General features: G+C 32.9%; 1 protein-coding gene across 1 annotated transcript; it reads left to right on the forward strand.

Moving 5' to 3' along the window:
- Positions 1 to 7,762: 7,762 nt before the first annotated feature.
- LOC136205285 (galactinol synthase 2-like) lies at positions 7,763 to 10,172 on the forward strand. The gene is made up of 4 exons (XM_065995810.1): positions 7,763 to 8,166; positions 8,318 to 8,638; positions 9,445 to 9,579; positions 9,680 to 10,172. The coding sequence occupies exons 1-4, from the start codon at positions 7,828 to 7,830 to the stop codon at positions 9,893 to 9,895; spliced, it is 1,011 nt and encodes a 336-aa protein (XP_065851882.1). The 5' UTR covers positions 7,763 to 7,827; the 3' UTR covers positions 9,896 to 10,172.
- Positions 10,173 to 11,262: the final 1,090 nt, after the last annotated feature.

The raw sequence follows: 11,262 nt of genomic DNA on the forward strand, positions 1-11,262 counted from the left end.
GAGTATGCTCAGACCTTGGGGTTGTACTGTTTTTGCCCATGATACCTCTAGCAAATTTGGGAAATTAGGCCCAAGAGGTAGAAAGTATGTCTTTATAAGATACCCTGACGTATCAAAGGGATATGTCCTAGTGGGAGAAAATAGTGAAGGCCGAGTGACAGAATTTGAATCACGAGATGTCGTCTTCTTAGAGAATGAGTTTCCTAAGCTAGGAGAAGTTGACACTGATCTCACTCTGTTTGAGGAAATAGATTCAAACGGACCTCTCCATTCAAGTGGGAGGAATTTTGAGGATCAAGGTAATGATACCGATCACTACCAGGAACAAGAACAAGGTCAAAGTTCCGAACCTCAAAACATTTCGAATGTGACAGATCCTTATTTAAGTGGGAGTTTCATTCCTGATTCTTGTGAGAATTTGGGACAAAGTCTAAGAGATAGGATTCCGGGTTATGATGAATACATGAGAGAAGTTTATCAAAACTCGAAACCGCGCCGTACTAAAAGGCAAAGAGTTGATAGTCGACGATTTGGTATCAAAGGCACAACTTTTTTAGTAACTCCAAATGATGACGCGGAACCTAGAAATGCTAAAGAAGCTTTCACTTCTCCGGAAAAAGACAAATGGACTATAGCAATGCAAGAGGAACTAGATTCTATGAGATCCAACCATGTTTGGGAACTGGTTGATCTGCCAAAGGGTAGAAAAGCTGTTGGGAGCAGATGGGTTCTCAAAGTGAAGTGAAGGGCTGACAATAGTATCGAAAGGTACAAAGCTCGCCTTGTCGCTAAAGGCTACACAACAGGAAGGAATAGACTTCGAGGAGACATTCTCACCTGTTGTAAGGTTTACATCTATTAGACTAATCTTAGCTATTGTAGCAAGTTTAGACCTAGAGCTACATCAGATGGATGTTAAGACTGCTTTTCTCAATGGAGAATTGAGCGAAGAGATCTATATGTCACAACCAGAGGGCTTCGTGGTAAAAGGCTCCGAGCATAAGGTCTGCAAATTGAAAAAGTCAATTTATGGCCTTAAACAGTCCTCTAGGCAATGGTACCTTTGTTTTTCACAATCAAATGATTTCAAATGGCTTCAAGATGCTTGAAGAGGACCATTGTGTCTACACAAAACGGTCGGGTAGAAATTTTGTCATTTTATCTCTGTATGTAGATGACATACTGATAGCAGGAAATGACATAGAATTTGTAAACCAAATCAAAGCTTGGCTAAACTCAAGTTTTGAAATGAAAGATATGGGCGAAGCGGCATACATACTTGGGGTTAAGATTTCAAGGGATCGATCAAAGGAACTATTAGCACTGTCTCAAGAGACTTATGTTAACAAAGTCATTAATCGTTTCGGTATGCGTGGAAGTAGGCCTGTAGATAGCCCGATGACTAAGGACATCACCCTAAGTACCAAAATGTGTCCAAAGAATCCAAACGAAAAGAAAATGATGGAAAAAGTTCCATATGCAAGTGCCGTAGGTAGTCTAATGTACGCCATGTTGTGTACAAGACCTGATATCTGTCATTGCTGTTGGGATGGTGAGTAGATATCAGTCCAACCCAGGACTAGCACATTGGGCAGCTGTGAAGAGGATACTGAGGTACCTCAAAGGAACAACAGATTATTCTCTATACTATCAAGGTAAAGACCTAAATCTGATAGGATACACGGATGCTGATTGGGTAGGAGACTTGGACGAAAGAAAGTCCACGTCAGGCTATGTGTTCTTACTAGGAAATGGCGCGATTTCCTAGAGTAGTAAGAAACAAACTTGTGTAGCCCTGTCCACCATGGAAGCTGAATACGTATCGTATTCATCAGCAGTTCAAGAGGCTGTTTGGCTGAATCGGTTCCTAAACAACTTGAATGTAACTAATTGTCAAACCCAAGTCATAGTTAACAGTGACAGTCAATCTGCTATAGCTTTCGCTAAGGACCAGAGGTTCCACAGCAAATCAAAGCACATAGAGATTAAGTATCATTTTGTCAGGGATTTAATTGCACGCAAAGAAGTTAATGTGAAGTATATATCTACTCATGACATGGTGGCAGATCCCCTCACCAAACCAGTCAAGAGAGATGTTTATGTAAAACATGTTAGATCCTAATGATTGTTTAGGATCTAAGTATACTTCTCATTCTTCATTGTTTTATTTGTAAGACATGAATTATTAATAAAGGTTTTATGAATTTTCATCAATACACGAGTGCGAGTATTTAATTGTAAATATTTGCTGTTATGAACTCAGAATGCATGTTTAGACAGAATGTAGCTCACTCACATGAGCAATTTCCCCCATTTCATCAATGTGATGATAAATGAAGGATGAGGCTGTCTTTGAGCAATTTCGAGAACTTATTCAATGATAGAAGCCGTCTTGCTATAGACATGGAAAAGTGTTTCCATTACGGTGCAAGATAACATGTGTTAAAAATACATGAAAAAGATTAACAAGTAATCTAAAAGGGCAAGTTTGCGATAACTTATAGCCTTCTGTCATAGCCAGAAGTGATCATCATAAGTGATGAACTAAAGTTAGATGTTCAGGCACATCTAGACCTATGCTTCTGTATGGTGTTAATAACATGCTCTTCTTCAGAAAAGAATTGAACACTATAACACATGACCCATACCATGTGTGCTTTAGCGACCACGAGATGGAAAAGTAGATTGATCTCGCATTTTCCTAATGTGAGACTCACGTCATGAAGATGCGCTTCTTGACTATTGTTTATCCTTATAGACCCTAGACTTATTCTAAGAAGTTTAGTCTGATGTAGCTACCTTGGAAAGGGATACATCGAGGTTGATGAGATAATACCAACCAAAGAGACCCTGACTGGATAAGCGAATCAAATTATAATGGACAGAATAATGTTAAGAGGGAAAGACATCCATTTGAATAATATCTAAGTGTTTCTATTCTTCACCGTCCGGACACTTATGCATATGTGCATATTTGTGAAAAATAGATGTACTATAGAGATCCGAAGACTACAATGGATATGATATGGAGTCTAGGATAAAAGCATACACCACCGACGATCTGTGTTCAAATCTAAGATCTATATACCTCTAACGAGTACATAGTTCCAAGTTTGTTACATGAAAATCGAGCAGCTATATGTTCTAACGAGTATATAGCACTAGAGCTCTCGATAGTATGTCGGTCGCACGAACTATTTGCAAGAGTATGATAGAGATCGAGATTGAGAAAGTTTGGAATAAGTTCCATTGGGTGCGAGTGGGAGATGTTGGAATTAATTGGATATGGATCCAATTAGGCCAGTCCGAAATGGAACGGGCCCAAACCCAATAAGAATTAGGGTTAGGTTATCTATTTATTCAGTATAAATAGAAACCCTAACCAACACTAATTCTAAGAGAATAAGGAATTAGGTTTTAGAGATACAGTATCTCAAAAACACAGAAGAGAGAATGTTTCTCTCCTGCTTCCTCCTTTTGGCCGCCGCCCCCTCTCTCTCTTTGGGATTCGTCGTCGCTTTAGTTCGTGAACCAATTGTCTTCCTCTCCCAATTCTATTGGTGTGGTTGAAGGCTTGACCGGTGATACTAGATCAGGTGATTGATCTGAATCCTTCCGCTGCAAATCAAGAACGGGATCCGCACTACAAGCGGTAACCCGTAAACCCGTTTACTTATTCGGATAAATATATATATTGTGAATATATGTTTATCCCTACACATAAAACAACTAAAACAACTGGTATAAAATTAAAAAACTTTTATTTATTTTAGAGATAAGGTGCAAAAGATATCCCATGACGTTTACAGTCATGAGTAATTTTATTCCTAACATCTAAAATAATGCAATTTTACTCGCAATGTTAAGTTTGGTTAATTCCAGACATCATTATAAAACACAAATATTTTGTTATTTATTCTGCACCAAATGCATAAGCATTGTTTTTAAAAAAAGATTTCATATTTTTTGTGATTTAATAATAGAATTGAGATTTATATTTTTAAATTCCGTGAAATATTTAATTTTTTATGCAATTCGTACAAAATACAGTATATTTTTTAATTTTGTTTACGTCAAATCATATGTTTGTGATCTGTTACTAATTAGTGATAAAAAAATGATGCACATAGAAAATATAGATGACAAAATTCATGACCGATAAGACAATTTAATGAATTATTTTTCAAATTGGTCTAACTTATTAATGTTGGGTAAAATTGCTTTTGACTGTTAATCTTAACAGTAAAATTGCAATATTTTAGACATTGGACTATAAATGTAGAAGTATTTTTTTACATCTTATCACTTTATTTTATTGTAAATTTGAAGATAGATTTTATTGAAAAATTTGAATTCGATAACTAAATATCTAATGGTGTAAATACAGAAAGTAAAGTTTATTATCCACAATTTCTAAAAAAAAAATAATTTATTATCCACAAAATTCACATAATGATCAATAGCCTGCCTTCTAGTACACATAGTGAGTCCAAGATTCAAATAAATAAATATAGACAAAATTATAATATAAAGTTTGAAACATTATTCAAACTAAAATGTCGGTCGTTCTATATTTAGCATTCTTTTTGTTTATCCTTATAAAATACTACTCCCTCCATTTTATATTACATGTCGTTTTAAAAAGTTGTATAGAAATTAAGAATATTAGATAAAGATATTGTTGCTCCTTATTTATTAATTCTATTATTTATTTATTCTATAATAAATCCATTATTCATTCAAAGTAATTTTTATAAACTCACGTTTTACAGCAGGAAAAAATATGACTTAAGGTGTACTGATCATATAAAATAACATGTATAATGAAACAAAAAAAAGTTTTTAAAAAGACATGTAATATGAAACGGATGTAGTATTTGATTATGCTTCTCAATTTCTGACCAACTAACAAAACTATAAAACTGAAAAGAAAAAACATCAGGATGTTGGTTTTTTTCACGTGGCAATTCTTAGTGCGCAAGATGAGGTATATCAATACCTGGTCAATATATTAGCCCCATGCAATCCCACGCGCAATAGAATAGTACTCCAAAACAACCAGTGTCGGCATTACACGCAGGATCAACACGTTTCGTAGTATGGTCTCCTTCATAGTCAAATTCTTTTTCTTAATTAAGGGTAAAAATAACATTTGAAGTTGAAGCCACAGACTGTCCAAATAAAATTTAAGTATTACTACTCCGTTTGATATTACTAGTCTTTCTAAAGATTTTTTTTGTCATATTACATGTCATTTTATATGATAAGTACACGTTAAGTCATCTTTTTCATACTATAAAACGTGTGTTTATGAAAATTAATTAGAATAATGAACTTATTATAAAATAAATAAATAGTGGAATCAATAAATAAGGGGCAACAATGTCTTTTTTCTAATATCCTTAATTTGTATGCAACTCTCTAAAACGACATGTAATATGAAACGGAGGGAGTAACATTATTCCGAACTTTTATTCCAAATTTAATAAATTTTTAGACATTAATATCTAAATTTAGATTTATTAAACCAAACTTTTTTTTTTTTGATAAAATTTATTAAACCAAACTTATTTACCATTTCAGTAGCCATTTTGACCATTTATTCAATTTTATTGCCTGTGGATTCTACAGAAAATTAATGGATTTAGAGTTAAATTATCTCTAAAGTTGACGGTCAAAATTAATTTATTTAGCATTATCATTCAATCTTAATATTAGGAAATTGACCTTATATAATCAATCAATTTTAATACTAAAATTTGTGAAATTTGGATTAATATGTAAAGTTGAGTTAATTTGGACTAAACTGTTAAATTTAAGTGTCATTTTGACAATTAATTCAGAAATTAATTTAATATTATTATAATAAAAGTGATGACACACAGATGGCTAAAAACCATACACGTGTGGCGTGAATTAGGTTTGACCTTATATTTCTGGTCCTGCTTTTATTTACCATTTGTTTTTGGAAAATGTTACTTTTAAAAGGTAGGAATTTAATGCTTTTGTAAAAAACTACTGGAGTAAATAAGAAGTGTCTAATTAAACACTTCAAATTTTATATTTTAAAGTGAAAGGCAAACATGAAGTGAAAAGTACGTAACCAAACACTTCCTTAATATAACTTAATTAAAATCATTTATATTAATTACTAATATTAACTCTTATCTTTGGATAAATTTGAAAAAATGTTATTAAAAGTGGATTAATAATACAAAATAGCATATAAAACATCAAATTGAAAATCTTAAACCATATTTATTTGGAGACAAATTATTAAAAGCACCTGGTTCTCCATGTCAAATGGAGGACCTCCCATATATATTTTGACACGTATAACATAAACCCACACATATTATAAGAGGTCCTACTATTTAATGATGTGGGGCATCTCCTTCTGGGATCGGGTCCGGACGAAGAAAGTCGGAGGAAGAACCAAGCACGAGCAACAAGCAAGCAAAGAGGCCAAAACAGTGCCACACAACAGCTCAGCAGCTCAGGCACACGCTCTGCGTGAAGAAAGGTTTGATTCGGAGAAGAGTTCAGCAGCCAATCCATGCTCCGCTTGAGGGAAAGCACGCTCCGCGTGAATGAAGGATTGATCCGGAGAAAAGTCCAGGGACCAATCCACGCGGGGCTTGGATTTGGACACGCTCCGCGTGCCTTCATTTTAAGGAACTTGCCCCTTACTCCAGCTTCCTCATTAATTACAATCCTGCCACTCCTTATTTACAACCTTTGCCACTCCCTAATTACAACTCTACCACTCTTATATTTACACCTAACCTAATTTACCCTTATCTTGTTATTTTTAATTAGTTGTGTTCTTGACCTTTTTTTTTGTAATTTGGCAATTAGGTTTTAGATGATATAAATTCATCTCCTTCTTTGTAATTCCTTAACTTTTTATCAATACAATTTATCATCTTCTTCAAGAAGCTTGTTAAGGTTTTACCTTCAACAATGGAGAATTCTTATTTCCCATAGATTTAGTCCATAAAACCCGGAATTCACTCCTTCTAGTTTAGCTAGAGAAGAACATTTTTGTTAGTTTACGATTAAAACTAACTCGTCCCGAAACCGATTTGTATCATTTAATTATTACGCGGGGTCACAATACATGTGTCCAAATATGAATTGGAGGTCATTCAAATAATATGGAAGATCCGATACTTAATATAAGAACTTTTATTTAGGACCGGATGGAGTATCAATATTATTTTAATAAATAAACTAAAATTATTGTAATTTCAATATTTATAAAACATTGAAATTAACTTTGGTAACAAAACTTATGATTAAATTTGTATCATTTCACAATTGTAGGTATGCTAATTAAACTTTTTTACCATTTGAAACTCTAAAATATACTTAAACCTATCAAATAATTAAAATTGTTTACTTTGGACTTGAAGCAATATTGAACATTAAAATCTGGCGGCAAATAAGAAAAGAAAGACGTTGATTGTTCAAATATAAATTGAAAATAAATGAAAAGGGAGGAGCAGTTAAGATTAAGTGGAAATAGTAGTTAAAACCTTTCAACCAAGCAAGAATCTTCAAGTATAATTTCTCCTTATCTAAACAATTTCTTGCACCGTCCAAATCCAGGTTTTCCCCTCAACCGTAGATCAACATTTCCATGCCACATGTACAGCTCAATTTCATAAACAATTTTATTTAATTTTATCTTTTAAAAACACTTCAACTGCCACACAAAATCCTATAAATACCCTCCAACCCATCATCCAAATTCCATCACCAAACTCCAAAGTATCAAAGCAATCTCAACAAAAATCAAATATTTTTCAACAATTTTCAGTAAAAATGGCACCTGATCTTATTACTTCTGCTGCACTTGCAAATAACACAAATGGTCTGATTAAGCAGGCAAGCATCTCAAGCTGTGCTTATATTACTTTCTTAGCTGGAAATGGAGACTATGTCAAAGGTGTTGTTGGACTGGCCAAAGGATTGAGGAAAGTCAAGAGCAAATACCCACTTGTTGTCGCTATTTTGCCCGATGTGCCGGAGGATCACCGGAAAATTTTGATCAGTCAAGGTTGCATAGTCAAAGAGATCGAGCCTGTTTATCCACCAGAGAATCAAACTCAGTTTGCTATGGCTTACTATGTCATCAACTACTCCAAACTTCGTATTTGGGAGGTAATATTCAATCATTAAGTTACGTTCGTTTGTCGAAAAATATTGTATTTTAAAAAATATTAAAGAACACATATACCGATTGGTTTGTTATATATATATAACTTTATCCTTCTTTATATTAATTTTATCCGATTGGTTGTGTATGATGCAGTTGGTGGAGTATAGGAAGATGATATACTTGGATGGAGATATTCAAGTGTTTGAGAACATTGACCATCTCTTTGACCTTCAAGATGGGTTTTTATATGCTGTTATGGATTGTTTCTGTGAGCAAACTTGGAGTCACTCGAATCAGCACAAAATTGGCTACTGCCAGCAGTGTCCTGATCGTGTGAAGTGGCCACAAGATATGAGTTCTAAGCCTCCTCTTTACTTCAATGCTGGCATGTTTGTTTTTGAACCTAATCTTTCCACTTATGATGATCTCTTGAATACTCTCAAGATTACCCCTCCTACTCCTTTTGCCGAGCAGGTAATTTCCAGTGCTTTACGGGGTATTTTGGCCATTTAACTTCTTTGTAGAGATGTCGAAAACGGATTCTCATATCTATATGCCGCAATAAAAGAGTATTTTAGTCATTTAATATAATTATAAAGATGTCAAAAATGAGTGTTGTGTTATATGATTTATATGTTTCACATGCTTATGCATGTAAATGCAATAAAAAAAAATGCAATTTTGGTCATTCAATATGTTCGTGGAGATGTCAAAAACAAAATATTATATTACTATTATAATCGTGTTATATGATTTATATATCTCATATACTTATATTTGAAAGTGCAACAAAAAAGTATTTTGATCATTTTACTTCTTTATAGAGATGTCAAAAACGAGTTTTCATCTCATAATTGTGCTATAAGATTTATATACTCACGGACTTATATATGTAAATGCAAGAAAAGGGTATTTTGATAATTTAACGTTTTTATAGAGATTTCAAAAACAGATTATCTTGTAATAATCATATTATATGATTTATTATTATCTCACATATATTTAATAAAAGAGTATTTTGGTCATTTAGGATATTTATAGAGATGCTAAAAACGGATTGTTACATCATAATCGTGTTATATAATTTATATATCCCATATATTTTTATATATAAATGCAATAAAATGATTTTTGATCCTTTCAAGATTTTATATAAATATTAAAAAAGCATTATTGTACCGCAATCTTGTTATTTATATATCTCATGTGGGATAGTTCTATAAATCGTGTTATCATATCAGAAATTAGAAATTAAAAATCCGTGTTTTCTTTGGTGGCAGGATTTCTTGAACATGTTCTTTAAAGATGTGTACAAGCCAATTCCTCCAATTTACAACATTGTCTTTGCTTTGCTTTGGCGTCATCCTGAAAACATCGATTTTGATAAGATCAAGGTTGCACACTACTGTGCTGCTGTAAGTATCTAAACCTATTCCCAGATTTTAAGATTTTTCCTCAAAATAATATATTTTCTGAGGAAAAAAAATTAAAATGAATTCCGTTTAATTTTTTTAGGGGTCCAAGCCATGGAGGTATACAGGTAAAGAACAAAACATGGACAGGGAAGATATCAAAATTCTGATCAAGAAATGGTGGGATATATACAATGATGAATCCTTGGATTACAACGCGGCAATTGACGGTGGAGCTGAAAGTGGTCGGAAGCCACTATTGGCAGCGCTGTCGGAGGCGGGTGCTGTTCGCTACGTTACTGCCCCATCTGCTGCTTAGTGTGCGTGCTGTGGAGTGGATTGAAGTTTATATAATTGTTATGTGCTACTAATAGAAATAATAATAATAAAAAAAGCTGAAAAGCTGTATAGAGAAAATATAAGAATTTAGTTTTGAAGCAAAGAGATATATTTTTAATTTTTTTTTTATATTGCACCCTGATATTAAAAATGGGTGTAATTTTTTTTTTTTTTTAAGTTTGAGGACCTTTTATACCTCATTGGTATTAATATTGTTGTTATAGTGAAATTAACATGAATTTACATTTGTAATTTTACTCTTTTTGCAATGTTGTCTTCTATTAATCTTGTAAATTACTTGTAATTTTTTATTGGGTCAAATACATGAATATTATAATTAAGTACAAAAGTACAACTAAGTCATACCATCAAACTTAATTCTTAATATGTTATTATTCTCTATATATTATGATTTTACACTATAATTTAAAAATTCTAGACTCCAATTCATAAATCATAAACCCTAGAAAATATATTCTAGACTTCTAATTTATAAATTTCAATCCTTAAAATATATTAAAAGTACTGATTTTACTAGTTTGACATAATCCAAAATTATGATTTGACATAGTTGTAAATAGTTTTTCAAAGATGAATTTCTGTGTAATTTTCCCTTCTTTATTTGCTCGAGCATTATGTGCTTGCGGTGTGTACAATACATGTCCAATCCATAATTTGTTTTTAATTCCACAAATTTATAAGGTTGTCCGGACTTGAACCCTCGGTCTAAGAAACTTTGATACCATAGCATCGAACCATTTGAATTAAAAAGTTAAACTGATAGTTAAACCTCAATCATAGATCTTATATTAATATCTAAATGATACAGTTTTATGAGGACGCTTTCACCAATCAAGGTATTCAATGTTGCGGAAACATGTACTCTTATCATGCTTCCTCCTTTTGCAATAGTTTCAATACAAATGATTTTTATTCTCCTTATCGTTAAAAGATAATAAAATTTTATATGTGATATTTTAATTTGGAGGGATTTTGAATTTAGATTATAAAATTCACTGTATAGAGGTAGGGGCATATGTGTATTGAAACACCTCTTGCTATTAAAAACCACATCTAATCACCTCTCATTTATCTTTATTCGCAGGGTGCTAATTACATCCCAATAGATAAAAACTAGGTAGGAGGAAAACAACTTTAAGCTCAACAGATATATGGATTGAGTTTAATTGTTGCACTTGAGAATGGTAGAGGATGAGACTTGGATAGATTAAATGGGTGCTTTTGTGAAGCTAAAGTGCATGCCATTAGTGATATTATCCTACCATTCAATGTTGGGGAGGATATGAGAATCTGGCACTGGTCAAAAGATGGGTTCTATAATGTGGG

Source organism: Euphorbia lathyris, chromosome 9 (genome assembly GCF_963576675.1).
Source record: "Euphorbia lathyris chromosome 9, ddEupLath1.1, whole genome shotgun sequence".
In the NCBI taxonomy this organism is placed as follows: domain Eukaryota; kingdom Viridiplantae; phylum Streptophyta; class Magnoliopsida; order Malpighiales; family Euphorbiaceae; genus Euphorbia; species Euphorbia lathyris.

Coding starts and splice junctions, on each gene's coding strand:
- LOC136205285 (XM_065995810.1), top strand. CDS start 7,828: ATGGCACCTGATCTTATTACTTCTGCTGCACTTGCAAATAACACAAAT. Junction 8,167..8,317: donor CCAAACTTCGTATTTGGGAG/GTAATATTCAAT, acceptor TGTATGATGCAG/TTGGTGGAGTATAGGAAGAT. Junction 8,639..9,444: donor CTACTCCTTTTGCCGAGCAG/GTAATTTCCAGT, acceptor CTTTGGTGGCAG/GATTTCTTGAACATGTTCTT.